Source organism: Orussus abietinus, unplaced genomic scaffold (genome assembly GCF_000612105.2).
Source record: "Orussus abietinus isolate OABI.00-Male unplaced genomic scaffold, Oabi_2.0 scaffold699, whole genome shotgun sequence".
Taxonomy (NCBI): Eukaryota; Metazoa; Arthropoda; class Insecta; order Hymenoptera; family Orussidae; genus Orussus; species Orussus abietinus.
The window spans coordinates 19,897-35,610 of record NW_019394845.1 but is presented as its reverse complement, the minus strand read 5'-3'; the positions used below and the strand labels follow the sequence as shown (position 1 = coordinate 35,610).

At 43.0% G+C, this 15,714-nt stretch overlaps 1 protein-coding gene across 4 annotated transcripts; it reads left to right on the top strand.

The window, feature by feature from the left end:
* Nucleotides 1-128: 128 nt before the first annotated feature.
* On the top strand, nt 129-15,170 carry LOC105694385 (U6 small nuclear RNA (adenine-(43)-N(6))-methyltransferase). 4 transcript variants are annotated; one of them, XR_002762281.1, is made up of 7 exons: nt 129-300; nt 476-695; nt 774-914; nt 976-1,333; nt 1,411-1,591; nt 14,896-15,002; nt 15,093-15,170. XR_002762281.1 is itself a non-coding variant. In XM_023433328.1 (6 exons), exons 1-6 carry the CDS (start codon nt 181-183, stop codon nt 14,926-14,928), a joined length of 1,053 nt encoding a protein of 350 aa, XP_023289096.1. In that variant the 5' UTR covers nt 129-180; the 3' UTR covers nt 14,929-15,043. The 4 variants fall into 4 exon arrangements, 3 of the variants coding, with proteins under 3 accessions (XP_023289096.1, XP_023289094.1, XP_023289095.1); XM_023433328.1 differs by lacking the exon at nt 15,093-15,170 and having other exon boundaries at nt 14,896-15,043; XM_023433326.1 differs by lacking the exons at nt 14,896-15,002; nt 15,093-15,170 and adding an exon at nt 5,980-6,185.
* Nucleotides 15,171-15,714: the final 544 nt, after the last annotated feature.

The window sequence follows — 15,714 nt, the reverse complement described above, 5'->3', positions numbered from 1 at the left end:
AATATTTATTCTCTTTAGGAAATCCATTCTGCCCCTCGAGCGATTCGAATTCCGCGCTGCTCCCGCCGCTAGTACGCTGCGCGGCCGGAGAGGGCAGTGCGGACCAGGTGCAAGTCATCGATGGAGTCCAGTGTACTGGTGGGAGAGTAATAAATAAATGTTAAAGCGTGGAAGATACTTATGAAACAAATAAAAATGAGCCTGCAGAAGTTCATGCACCCGAGGAACAAATACAGGAAAAAACCTGACTTTAAACAACTGGCTCTGTTGTATCCAGAGTTTCGACAGAATACCATAGTGGTATGAATGTAATTAATAATAAGTAATGAACTTATAATTGGAAAAATTAGTTTCTAGAACGTCATAATTTAGAATAATATCGAAATCTGACGTATGACACCATTACACCCTGTTTTATTTATAATCGGTTTGAATTACATCTGTATTATAAAATTAATGTACAGGTGCATTGTAGGAACTGTCAGGAAATGTAAAGCTCAATTTTAAGAATGAAGAAAGCTTACGAATATTAGCAAAAACGCTTCTGAAACATGACTTTGATTTAGAGGTGGACATTCCTTTGACAAAATTGATACCTGCTTTGCCGCTTCGTTTAAATTACATCTTGTGGGTCGAGGATTTAATGCGATATGCTGGATGTACAGATATGAGCTTGCTTCATGGTATAGACATAGGTATATTCATAAAAATATAGTGTACTTTTTGTAATATTATTTACAACATTTCTTATAAGGAACCATTTATGGTTTCAGGCACTGGTGCCGTTTGTATATATCCACTGTTATTTGCTCAAATTTATGGAAGCAGAATAATTGGAACCGAAGTTGATTCATTGAGTATTGAATCAGCTGTGAATAACATTAAACGCAATAACTTGCAACACCTTATAAAAGGTCAGTCTTCCTGACAAAAGTATGAATAATCTTTGATGTTATAGAAATATCTTCTTCACAGTGATCCACGTGAATGAAAATAAGATCTTGAAAGGTGTTATCCCAGAAGATGTACAGTATTCCTTTGTAATGTGCAATCCTCCGTTCTTTGGTTTTGACAAACACTTAAAAAAAAAACCTAAGAAGCAACCTGCAAGGAGCGCACCATCAGGGTCCGGTGGAGAACTTTTGACGGAAGGAGGTGAAGTGCAGTTTATTCAACGAATAATGGAGGACAGCATTGAGATCAAAGAAAAAATTAAATTGTATACCACGATGGTAGGTCGAAAGAGCAGTTTATCACTTTTGATGAAAGAGATGGAACGGAGAAACATTATTAATACGACGTGTACAGAATTTTGCCAAGGATATACAAAAAGGTTTTGAAATTTCTATTATAATTTCCTAGCGGGCATGTAATAGACCATTTCAAATAGCAGTTAATGCAATGCCGTAGATGGGGTTTAGCATGGAGTTTTTTATCCAGAGACAAACTGGACCTGACGAAGGCACCTACTATTGCTTCAAGACAACATAAGGCTTCCCTTCCTGTGGGAGTGCCCATTCCAAAGGGAGACAAATTTTCTTCGGTCAATGAGGTCATTATAGCTTTGAAGTCATTCATCAATGAAATAAATGTAAGCTATTCGATATGGTATTCCTAAAACTAGCTTAAGGTAATATGAAAAACTGAGAAATTTAACAGACGTTAAAAATATTCTTTTAACTGATATATCATCTAAAACAGTTACCGAGTCATATATTTATTATATTGGCAGCTGTATCGTATAGAACGGAATACTCAAAATAATTCGATGCAGCCAGTTCAAAGAAAAGTTTTATAAAGAATTTGACATCTAAGAGGACCACTTTCCTATCACCTTAAGGTGAAGTGAAAGCCCTTGAGGAATTTAATCATTAGTAAAAAAAGGAATTCTAACTATCTACGGTACCAATGTTCAAATCTGTGACAACTGTGGCATACTACAATAATATTTGTACAGAATAGCTTACTCCACGTCATTTCCGTACAATGATTATAAAAAAGTCGAAGTAAAACTTGAGAAATCCTCGGGATTCATGAGTTTGAATACTCTGACTATAGAAATCTATCCCGCGCTATCCGTGGCATTAAGTGTCAACTAAATATTTTCTCTGAAACCACGTATTACCTTTGTCTTACTATAATAGCTCATGATACTTTTTTTCCTTTATTACGTTCAAATGTACGTTTGTCAGTTACTACGGTGTGCTAAGTTACTGTGTGATCTTTTTGACACTTTCGTTTCTCATAATTAAGGCCTTCAAGAATTGTATATTGATCGAAATATGAGAGCACGGCGCCTTTTTGTTTCTGGTCTAGGTTAAGTAAAAAATCAGTCAATAAGGCTTTTTTTAAGGGGGAATGGTACATCATTTTCTCTCTGTGCATATTCACACTTATGAGAGCTGGAAAAGGGGAAACTTCGCACCCAAAAATGTCTGTACAGAATGTACTTTCACTAACTTGATTGGATGAGATCATAGCCTTCCGAAAATATAACTTTCCCTGCAGAATCCGATTTTTCAATTATTTATAAAAAAAAATGTAAATAATGCGTACACATCCGTACTGGCAGCCCACAAATCTGTCATGGCGGTCCAACATGGCCTGTGTCGTTGCTCGTCAAACGCTTATGGCATCGTTACACAGAACCACTGATGAAAATAAAAAAAAGGTCACAGAGAAAGTTGTACCCTCGTCAACTTTACCCCCATATCCCTGGGAACCGCCCCCGTTGAATAGTTGAACGCGACATTTTTGGGTGCGATATGCGAAGCCGTCACGAGAACATTTCCCTCGCATAAAACGAGCGAATTTCTGCCATGAGCCAAGGAATTCAGAAGTCCATATCCTATGTTAGCGCTTGATGCTCTAAAAGTTGGTTAACAAACCAGAAGTGAGGGTAAAAGAGAGATCGCATGTGTTAGCCAACGATATCTCGCATACGGGAGGATGAGAGACGCATATAGAAAGGCGAGCATTGTGTGTAAGATAAAGAAAAAATGCAATCGCTATATATCGCCATAAGATTAAGAGAGATGGAAATATGATTACAGCACTGCCATCCGTTGGCTAACATACTATTTATCGAGCATCGAACGTCCGTATCCTTCTGGGCTTCTGTGGAGACTTCTGAATTCTTTGCATGAGCGCTAGTTGGACACCGTGAAGTCATGCGCGGTAGAAGATGCGCAGTGGACGACTGGCAGAAACAGCCGGCTACATGACCGTACTTACCGGAACCCTTGTAGAATTTTCCATTCGACGCAATACGTACATACATCGCGAAAATGCACAAAACATAAATGTCGAGTTCTTTTGTTGCGTAGTACAATATCTATCTGTTTTCTAATGAATTGCCTATTAACAAAGTCTTTATTTCTTTACGTGAAGTATGACATTTTTATCGAGGCCCGGCACCCTGTGACTATTACGCTCGACGTTCCTGGGATAGGGCTGTTTAAAGTCAAAATCACTGTGCCGTAACTTCCAAGGCACGGTACAGCCTCGACGCTACGCCACAAGTGTTGCCCCTACTTGTTATGGGGCAGCACAGTCAACTCGGGCTTTTTTTAAACATGTATGTACAGTAGGCACCCCCACATCGGAAATATGGAATGAAACCTATTGAAGAATTTAGTGCTTTTTCAGTGCTATTTTAGTACTACAACCTCGATTTTAGTGCTCCACCCCTTATACCGAAAATCGGTGGCGGTGCCGAGTGATCGTTCACTCAGCATCCCCACAGTGCATACTACGTTAAGGGAAAGATTCACGGAAAAAAAGAGTATGCAGCATTTTGGTGCTATTTTAGTGCTCTAAAAATACCTAAGCACCAGATCCGAAACATCACCCCTTTCGCCCCAAAACTACCCCCGATCGTATAAACGCCCAGAGAGAAGAGGTAGAAATAATAACATTTTGCATGTTCTCTTCTCGAATTATTTTGGTGCTATTTAAGTGCTTTAGGAATACCCAAGAGACAGATCCGAAACACCACCCCCTTCACCCTAAAACTACCCCCGATCATATAAGCTCCAAGATAGAAGAAATAGAAATAGTAACGCATTTTGTACGTTCTTCTCTCGCATTATTTTGGTGTTGTTCATGTGTTCTGGGTATACCCATGAGCCAGATTCAGAAGACCACCCCTTTCACCTCAAAACTACCCCAACCGTATGGGCCTCAAGACAGAAGGAATCGAATACCTAATATTTCTCCTGTGCTGCTTAATTTATCGCTGCTTATTACTTTACAAGTACTCTTGAGACCCATACAGTTGGGGTAGTTTTGGGGTGAAAGGGGTGATCTTTCGAATCTGGCTCGTGGGTATCTCTAGAGCACATAAATAGCACCAAAATAATGCGGAAAGAGAACGTGCAAAATCTTCATATTTCTACCTCTTCTGTCTCGGAACCTATAAGATTGTGGGTAGTTTTGTGGCGAAAGAGGTGGTCTTTCGAATCAGGCTCTTGGATGTTCTTAAAGCACTTAAATAACACCAAATTAATGCGAGAGAAGAACGTGTAAAATGTATTATTATTTCTACCTCTTCACTCTTGGCGCTTATACGATCGGGAATAGTATTGGCGTGAAAGAGGTGGTGTTTCGAATCTGGCTCTTGGGTATTTGTAAAGCACTGAAATAGCACCAAAATGCTGCATCCTCGTTTTTTCCGTAAATCTTTCCCTTAACGTAGTATACACTGTGGGGGTGCTGAGTGAACGTTCACTCAGCACCGCCACCGATTTTCTGTATAAGGGGTGGAGCACTAAAATCGAGGTTGTAGTACTAAAATAGCACTGAAAAAGCACTAATTTCTCCAATAGGTTTCATTCCATATTTCCGATGTGGGAGTACCTACTGTACATACATTTTTTAAAACGTACCCTTTCTCCTTAAGAGTCCAGTAAAGGCGAGTTAGCCCTTTTGAATTGATGACGTCAGAGACGAGGAAACACGTCAAAATCCCCAACCACTATTGTGTAAGGTTAAGGTTAAGTGCTGCATTTGGCTCCTGTCCCTCTGCCACCTAGATCTAGAAATCCTTTGTACCTTCCCGCTGCTTTACTGATGCTGGTTCGCTAGCCCCAGCCCTGCTCTTTTCGTTAGGCAGATTAGGCTGCCCACCCTCAGGGTTTTTTAGGTCGCTGGAATCTAAAAATGTTTTCTCTAGTTCCCGGTATCTACGACACGCCAGGACAGGGCAATCACACAGAATGTGCATGCTGTCCTCCATGTCCTCGTTGCACAATCGACAGTCGGATTGATCAGACAATCCAAATTTATGCATGTGTGCTCGTAGAGAAAAATGCCCAATGAGGAGGCCTATGGCTAGCCTCAGTCTTTCCTTGCTTATCCTCAGGAGTTCCTCGGTTCTCTCTGTTGATGGTTTGTTCATCAGTTTCCTTGCTTCTTGGAAGCTTTTGGCATTCCTCCATCGATTTTCATGGGTTCGCTCGAGGGAGTTTTTGATCTCCCGCTTTCCTTCCGCAAAAGGAGTCCCTACATCCTGTCTCAGAGGTACATCTAGTGCTCCTTCCTTTGCCAAGTCGTCCGCCACTTCATTGCCTGGTATACCTTGGTGTCTAGGTACCCAGATTATAGTTACTCTAGTTCGGGTCCCTAGCTCCTCCAAGTCTTGCATACATTTTCACATGGTGGCTGACACCGTGGTGGCGCCGGCCAGTGCTTCAATAGCAGTTCGACTATCCGTGCAGTTGTTTATGTGTCTAGCATGTCCTTGCATCTTAAGCAGGTTTTCGACACTTTTTGTTATTGCCACCGTTTCGGCCTGAAATACCGTGGCATGAGTCCCTATAGGTTCTGACGGATGTCAAAGGAACGAAGAACGAGGTGTCGATAAAGGACACGAAGGGGGATAGGTTCCGGGCCCGCAGCGCCCGGACGATCGCTCGTCACCTTCGCCCGATCGTTCAGGCGGATCCGTCCGAGCCACTCAAAAATATATCCCGGTTTCAGGAACGAGACACGAAGTTGGGCGCCAGACTTCCCCTGAGGACAAAAAAACAAACTCTCAACGCTCAACAATCTCAACGACTCGACAATCTCAAAGTTACGGAACTCTCGAACAAATCTCTACAACCTCAAAATGAACTCAAAAGACTAGGCTCGAACGATCTCCGCCTCGACGATCGTCGCGGCACGGCCGACTAGCTCAGAGCGCACGCGCCAGGTTTGGAGAGGGCGGGGTAAGACCAAAATGCGGGGAAAAGGGAAAACTCAGCTTATCTGGGGATTCATAATAGGCTCGCGGGAGGCAGGGGAATTCAGCCAATCTACCAAAAAGAAAAAGTGAAATCGAATTTGGTACCAATATTCCACGCATTTATTCGGACAATAAAAGAAATAGAAAACAATTGGATTAACAAACTAAGGCGTGAGAACACAGAAATTTTACAATAAAATCGGGTTCGACGGAAGGTCGCCCAAAAGAAAATGAAATTAGACAAGTAATTCTCGCTAGACAATTATGCGAGAGATAAGTGAATCAGTGAAACAGAAAGTCAGCTAAAGATCGGATCGATTGAATAGTTTCAACCTACCAACGGAAGGGAGACGATATTTTAGAAATATAATAGTTTTCTCGATTCGCCACCGGGAAAGACAATTTAGCACAAAATAATCAAAAGGGGCTCAGATCGACGCAAATTTGAGAGTTCGTCGACTCCCAGAACTTTTATCTCAGCGGGCGCCGATTGGCCACAATTCATGAACAATCCTAACTCAAAAGGGGAAAATTCGCTATATTTAAAATCACTAAAGATAGACATAGGATTCGCTGCAATAGAAATTATTGGTCACCTCAATCAAAAACGCACATAAACCAAAATTACAAGTTTCAATTATTCCAAAATTTGCGCTCGTGTTCATGGTTGGATCGTTTCGGACCTTAGGCTAAATTGAATTTAACGGATTACGCAAAAGAAAAACCTCAAGCTCGCAATACTAACTCGACGGGAAATACTTTCTATTATTCCAAGGATCTCAAATAAAGTCAAAAATATATCTCAATTTTAGTTCATTATCAGTCTATACACGACTCAAAATTCCAACTACGCCACCGTAACGTGAAAATATCTGGAACGGGGAGGAAATTTACGCAAAATATCGCAACGTATCTGAAACTACTCGAAATGACTCAAAGTTACTCGAAACTACTCAAAATTACGCAAAATGGCTTAAAATTACTCGAAATTCCCTAACTCATACAAAAGGACTTCCTTCAGCCGGAGGAAAGACAAAAATCGCGAACGCGGGAAACCACGTGGTCACCCCGCGGCTTCTCCGCGTCTGACCCCGAGCGGAAGACAATCAGGCAATCCTGCTGACTTGACTTCTGGTCACGACTAAAGACTCGAAATTAGCTAAATCACAAAATTAAGTCACTGAGGACCTAAACCGTTCACAAATTCTCGGGCGACGCTCACTATTTTTGCGACCAGATAATTTATAAACCGGAACTAATAAACGCGATAAAATAAGAAACACGATGCTACTTGTATAAGGTACTCTCCCGCGCGTTTTCGAGGAACCCTACGGCCTTCCCGGAAACCAACCTAAAGTCCGGCCTTTTCCCGGCATAGGCCCCACAAGGGCATAAGAAAGATCGACCGCGAGGCCGAAAGGAGCTCGCTCAGCGATCGCTCCCCGCCCCCGGCTCGACACGATTCTCGCCTAGCCCGTAGACAAAGGGTTTCCGGACCCTAGACAACGTACCGACAGCGGGTATCCTCGAAAACGCGCGCGGCACTTACTTTGATTAGAAAATTCTCGCCGCTGCTGCCGCTCGCCGCTCCTCAGCCCCAGTCCTCCGACGAGGTCCGGAACTTCTTCCTCCCCCAGACAATTGCAGACAACGATTCGATGAGATGATCCGTCTGGACCGGTGGTCGAAGGTAGAGAAGACTGGAGCTCTCGGCGCGAGGTTCTTAATAGGGATTCGGCAGACCTCTCCGATCCCGATTCCTCGTCGCTGATTGGTTGAGATGGCTCCGTAGTCCTCGATTCTCGGCGGAGTCGACGTACGCCGGCCCGATTCCTAAGGCAGGGGGTTGCGGCCGTGCGCGTCCGGCGCACGTCGAGCCGCCGGCGGTGCCACGGCTGTAACGAGCGGTGGCCCGTCGGGTCCCGGCGTACCCTGGTCCTCGGGGCACCCGATGTTTTCCCCTCCGGAGGATCCTGGCTCACCCGGGGACGGATCCTTGGATAAGTCCCGGGTACTCCGGCGAGAACGTGGTCGGGCTCCTGGCCCGGAAGTCTTGAGCTCGCTGTCTGGAGCGTGGCATCCACGCCTCGCCCCGTCGGTCGCAGCCAGGGTCTTGGAAGCTCCTGCCTCCTGGTCCGGCTCCTGGCCGGGTAGTCTTGCGTCCCCTGCGGGCGGCCGTACCCGAGCCGCCAGGGCCCGTCTACGGCCCGCCTCCACAGGCAAGGCCACCAGGGTGTTCAGCAGGGCTGACTTGCCCTCCAGATGGATCCGACGGACGGGCCGTGGCACCGCGGCCGGTGAACTCGGTTCTGCAGTCCTTGGCCGCCGAGGCTTCTTCGACGGCTTCTTTCAGGCCGGGGCGACGAGCAGCAGCACGTGCGACCTCTGTCAGGTCGGCGCTGTTTACATGCCAGCGGGTTTGCTGAGAGCGGAGGTATTAAGGTGATCTCTTGTCTTGTCGCGTTGAATTTCACAGGTGGTAGTGTTGGATTATGATTATCCGATAATCTATTGTAGTAAATATATACAATGAGGCATATAATTGCTATGTTTCCTATTTCCGAAGAGGAATAGGAGTTGATTTCGTTGCAATATTTTCCTCGTTGATGGGTTTCGTATTATATCCACGTTCCTCCCTAAACTACGTACTCATTTCATTTGGGATATTTCGTAGGCTTGTCAATTAAGGGTCGATCTTGGTTTCCCAATTCCTTTAACAATAGTTTTGCGGTTGCTGCATTTTTGTACGTCAGTTTAATCAGATTATTTAGGTTTAAGTGTAGATCTTGTAATTCTGATCGGATGATATGCGTCTTGGTTTTCAACGGTCGGTGTATGCCGGTTTTAACTTGTCCATATGTATTATTTTAATTTTTCCCCCGATCGATCGCACGACTGCGTTACGTAATTCCAGTATTTCCCAAATTTGTTGAGGACCTTCATAATAAGGATCAAATTTGAGCTTCCGCGATTCCCTGAGAACATAAGCTTGGCCTCCTGGTTTAAAATCAGCGGTTCTGATGTTTTTATCGTGACGTATCTTCGTTTTTTCCTTAGTGTTTACGAGAGTTCGCCTGGCAATCTCCCTAATTTTGTCCAAGTGCGTCATCAACTCGATCAGATAATCTCCACATGTTTTAGTTGTGGGCCCACTAGGTAGGATGCAGGTATTCTTGCCAATTTACCATAAACTAATTCATATGCCGTGAAGTTGGTGGATTAGTGTACTGAGGTATTGTAGGAGAACATGGCGAATGGGATTAGTAGATCCCAATCATCATACGAGTCCATATAATGTTTTAAATATTGTTCGCGCCGAATTAGCAAGAGCTAAATTAGTTATCATGACCCGTGTGGTTCGAATCTAGCCTCTGCGTCCTGTCGCGCCGTCCAGGCGCGCCAACCACCACTTCAAGGGTCGACAACGGCGTCGACCCCCTAGAGGTCGGGTCGTCGTCGCGACACGTCTTTTGATCTCAATTCGTAACGCGCCTTTCTTCATCCGCAACTGTCTCCTTCAACCCATCTGGAAAATATCATTCGAAAGTTCCCAAGAAACCATGTACCTCTCGATCACGTCCGCAATTAGGACAATTTATGGCGTCCGTTCTTTTACTCTTCGTCTAGTAGTTCTCCGAAACTCTCTAACGACATCCGCATGTGCAGTCTCCACTCACGCCTCTGGAACTGCCTAAAACTGCTCCCTCTTCTTTTCTTCTAGACCAATCGGCTGCATACAAAAATGCAATTCGCCGATCTTCTTCCAAACTCCGCCTCTAAAATCTCTCTCTGGGACCCTCTTGTTTATAACTTTGGTCCTAAACAACAGATCCGATTGAACAGCCGTAGCGACCATCAGCGTCCCGTCATTACCGCGTCTTTCGGTCTCCCGCGCGACTTTACGCGTCCGCGGTATCTAGCGAGATAGAATCGATCTCCCGCGAGAACAACGATTCTCCAGTTTTACGCGCGCAACTTCTCGCGCCATCACTAAGTCCACTCGCGCTAGTGGCCCGCTTAATTAGACATCATTTATCGTACCGTTATCTTCATGCCGTGATTTTATTGTTAAACATCGCTCGAATTGTTAATCATTACCAGTGTTAAATAAACGTTTAAGTTTCGTTGACCGCACTTCACATCCAGAAAATTATGTAGCCGTTCCTCCGCGAATCGAACTAACAAAACCAACATAACATTTATTGGTCCTTTGAGTCGGATCGTGGAACGGAACGTAACAAATACACTAACACATTTAACAAATATTCTGTAATGACATCATGACTCCTTTCTAATGCTCCATTGCATTGTGGTCTAAAGGCAGAAGTAGTGAGTAGCTTGATTTTAAAGATGGTTGCAAGTCCTTTAAATAAGTTGCTCGTGAAGTCCGTTCCTTTGTCGGTTAGAATTGCTCTGGGTGTTCCAAATTGGCTGATGAAATGCCTTGCGAATGCGTCCGCTATAGTGGTGTCACGAATATTTGGAACAGCTACTGCGAGACAATGTTTCGTAAAATGATCCTGCATGGTATGTATTTGTTACCAGTAGGTGTGCATGGTAGAGGTCCTACGGTGTCCAAGGAAACTTTGTCGAATGGTTCGGTCGGTGTGTCTGTTATTAACATGGGTTCTTTTGTTTTTACCCGAACCAATTCTTGTTCTTGACAGCTCTTACAGGTTTTTATGAATTCTTGTATCTCTTGATGCATATTCGACCAATGGAATCTTTCCCTTATACGTCGGTAGGTTTTGCTAATATCTTTATGGCCTCCTGTGATGCTGCTATGGTATTCGGCGATTATTCCCAGACGATCTTCTGCCGAGCACTCCTTTCCGGTAGTCGAATTAAGGGGATGTGAAAGGCGTGTCTGAGGGGTCAAATCGTTTATAAAAGTTTTCTCCGAACTGGGTGAACCGAATCGTTTCAAATTTTAGCACATGAATATGGAGGCCCTAATGATGGTCCTGAAACTCGCGAAATTTCATTTTTCATAAAAAAAATTATTAACTTATCATAGACTAGAACCAACGTGGCATATTTTCGATATTTTCACGCCTTTTGAAGGCCTAGAATAAAAAATGAAGAGTTTCAGGACAATTTAGAACAACATAGTCGTATAATTTTACAGAGTCAGGTGGAAAATATTGAAAATACTTTTATAAACGATTTCTGAAGAACGCACGCTTGTTTCGTGGATAACACGTGCTCTCTAATTGCTCTTAGGGTAAAAAATTAGTTGCCGATAACTGTGCTAGATGGTGCCGCAGAAAAAGTGCTGCCTTGGGGCCCAATTTGTCAGTAAAATGGTATCCCACGTAGGTGTGGAGCCATCTTACAGTGACAGTTCGGTATTAGCCGTGGCGGCTCCGGAGCCGAAAATTAAAATCGTTCGTCGTAAAATAGTTCGTCGTTTCCGATAGATCCGGTTCGATCTAGCTGAAGGAAAAATATATTTTGGAGCGCAAAAATGCGATTCGATGTGATCCATCTGGAAGCATTTAGAGTCCGAGCGGCACAATGCCCTTTTATCTTTGTTTACGGGGGGCGCGGGAGGAGCCGCCCCGGCCCGAGACTGAATCAAACGTTCAAACAGCTGATTATCGAGGCGCTCGGACCCGAAATGCTTCCGTCTGGATCACATCTACTAGTACCTTTGCGCCCCAAAAATTATTTTTCCTTCAACTAGATTTGCTGGAAACGACCAACTAGTCTCTCGCAGGATTCGCACATTCGTTTTAAAATTCGAAAATTTGCAAAAATGCAAATTTTTCGATTTTTCGTTCTCAGCTTCAAAAAACAGAGAAAAAATCGAGGTTTCGAGGAAATCCCCTCCCATGTTCGTCAGCCATCGGGTTCCATCAAATTTAGGCCATTTGCACCTACGTTCGCGGGGCGTCGGAAGCATTCGGACGCCTCCGGTGCGACGAGTCCGTCTCGCGCCGGGCCGGCTCCCCCCGGGCCCCGCGTAAACAAAGATAAAAGAGCATTGTGCCGCTCGGACTCTAAATGCTTCCAGACGGATCACATCAAATTCCAGTTTTGCGCCCCAAAAATTATTTTTCCTTCAACTAGATGGAACCGGATCTGTCGGAAACGACCAACTAGTCTCTTGCATGGTTCGTACATTCGTGAAAATCGAAAAATTTGCTTTTTCGCAAATTTTTCGATTTTTCATTCTCGGCTGCAAAAAAATAGAGAAAAAGTCGAGGTTACAAGAAAACCCGTTCCCATGCCCATCAGCCATTCGGTTCCATCGAATGTAGGGCATTTGCACCTACTGTTGCAGGGCATCGAAAATGTTCGGCCGTCTCCGGCGCGACGATTCGTCTCGTGCCGCCCCGGCACGCGACCGTAATTTATTACGGTCTAAAATCCAATTAAGCATACAATAATATTAACATTTTTTAAAAATAGAATTTGTGTACAGTAAGAAAAATATTCAGTAAATCAAAGAAACATTTTTTGAATAGTACTAAAATATTATTATGCTATTTGTAAGAATAATTATTTTATTGAAATAAACTGGAATAAATTGGATGCAATATTTCTTCGGAATTATGACAATTTCTTTAAGTTTATTTGAATCAAAAAATTATTTGAGTTAACGAAGTATTTGTTTGGTACTATTCAATAAAATATTTCTTCGGTTCCATGTTTTTTGTTCTAAGTCTTGGGATATGAAAATTGCATCTGAGGGATCGATGATTCGTAAAAATTTTCTCCGCCCTAGGTGAATCGGGTCGCATGCGATAGTTCTGTTGGTATATTTAACATATTTTTCTGCAAAGTTGATCGCAACGTTCATTGCTAATTTAACATGAATATATTTTTATTTTTATCTCCGTTATATTTTCTTTTATTTCTTCCGCTATAAACTTCAACGTTAAGAAATGGAAAAAAATGTTTAATGCCAGAATGCAGTTATGAAATAACAGTAAATGTTGCTAACAGTTTTCCTACATACGCAAAGTGTTATTGGTATATTTTCTTCTGTAGAAGATGGTGCTTGTTAAAAAAAAATGTATCATGAATTAACTATATTATTTGTTTTTCTCGCGCCATCACTAAGTCCACTCGCGCTAGTGGCCCGCTTAATTAGACATCATTTATCGTACCGTTATCTTCATGCCGTGATTTTATTGTTAGAGATTATCTTTTATCCATGGTGTTTGCATTTACCAAGTGACGGTGTGAACATTATGGGATCTTCAGGATATTTGACGTTTAATATTTATAAACTTCCTTTTGTTGAAATATGCTTTCGTTTACTGAGCCGCTTCGAAATTGATAAGTTGTCAATGAGTACAACATGCAAAAATTGCACGTGGATATAGTAATTTTAAAAATTACGTACGAGTAGATGCAGGTTATTTGTTAGCGATAGAGAAATATACGAAACATTGTAGCATTAGCAATTATTTTAAAACAAAATTGGTTTAAACAAATAATATGAATATAGATTTACGCGTTTCTTATTAGCAGCATCTTGTTGACCAGAAAAAAATAATTATGTGTAACAGTTGAGTACGTAACAAAATGATCATAATGTAGAATTCATTTTCGGGTCGGGTGGCATGAGAGACAAACACGCGACTTGTTGGATTGGTCGGTAAAAGTTAATTTATTATTAGCACATAGTGCTCAGCTCTGAGGTTCGACACCGACTACTGCTCGAATTCGAAAGACGGTTAGGCGATGGGACACAGTCATACACACTTATACATTAGGTGAGCTACGGTCAGGTGTAAATAAGGCAGAGGACGAACAAGTGAAGAGAGAGAGATAGCTCGAACTCCTGTATCCTACACTCGGCCATCCGCTCCTGCACCTCAGATGCTCTCTTCCTCCCCAGCTGAAGATTCGTCACTACGGGATAACACAATCCATGGCTTAATATGTTCAGCCGTCGTCACAGTTTTTTGAGGACCTTCGCCCTCACCTATCTTAATCACCGTATACCGATCTTTGGGCAGTACTTTAATAATACGATACAGTCCCAGAAACTTTATAGCATGTTTTAAACCTGGCTTCATTTGGGTTCTCTTGATAGCCACCAGGTCATCTTCGCGGTACTTCTGTGCTCTTTTCCTCGACACGTTATATGTTTTCTTATTCTCTTGCTGAATTTTTAATATATTCCTCTTCGCTTGCTCTCTCAATTCATCCCGGACCTCACTAAACATACTGGACAACTCACAATCTCTCATTTCCTGGATGTCGGAACAACTTTTCATCCTCATGTGCGTACCAAATAGTAACTGGAATGGCGACATCCCGATACTTCGACTATACGTTGCATTCAAATATTGTTGTGCCGCTCCAAGATGTTTATACCATTTCGCGGGTTTAGGCGCCACCAACTTAGTAAGAAGAGGTATTAATGTGCGATTAACGCGCTCTACCTGCCCATTCGCTCTGGGAACGCCGGTAGTAATGCGCACGTGTTGAATATTCTCGGCCTTACAATAATTTTCAAAATCATTAGATGTAAACGCGGATCCCCGATCCGATATGATTTTCGCGGGATTCCCAAAAATAAGAGCTTGCTTTTTCAACGGTTCCAACATCTCCGCAGTGTTAGTTGTTTTTGCAGTGTAAAGTCACATAAATTTAGAGAATGCATCCACAACAACGAAAATGTGACAGTAACTTTTCTTCGTGGAAAATAGGGGTCTAAGATGGTCAATGTGATATACACATAAGGGGGTTTCGCCCTTATCAATCGGATTCAACAAACCTTCTTGTTTGCCGTGTTTCCTTTCCGCCAAAATATAAGGTACGCAATTGCAAATTACCTTTTCTACCCTCTCGCGCATACCCCGGAACCAATAATCCCTTTTCAAAAGAGTCAATGTTTTCCCAACAGCAAAGTGCCCGTTCTCGTGTGCACGTCTGACCACTTGAGATTGCATAGGTCTCGGAACAACCAAACATTATCCTCGCAGACTGTACAGCAAATCTCCTTTTATGACAAATTCTTGTGATGGCGTAGAGTCTGTCACTTCGAAGAACTGCCGCAAATCGGCATCAGCTGGTTGGGCCGTCCTCAAGCGCACGATGAGGCTTTCATCACCCTCGTCTATCAAGAAACAAGAAGGGAGAGGATTCCGGCTCAGAGCATCAACGTGTTGCATGTTTTTACCGGGCCGATGTTCAATCGTATAGTTAAATTCCTCTAAAAGGAGGGCCCATCGAGCGACTCGCACGCAAAGATCCTTCTTCTGCATTGTCATTACAAACGCCTGACAATCGGTAACTATCTTAAGTGATATTCCTATCAAATAAACTCGAAACTTCTTTAACGATTTGATTATTGCTAAGACCTCAAGCTCGTAGCTAGTATATCGCTCCTCAGCTGGCGTTGCTTTTCCACTCGCGAAATACACAGGATGAAAAGTTCCGTCCTCATTAATACGTTGCAGCAAAGTGGCACCGTATCCATACATACACGCATCGGTGTGTAACTCGGTCTCCGCTTTTGGATTATA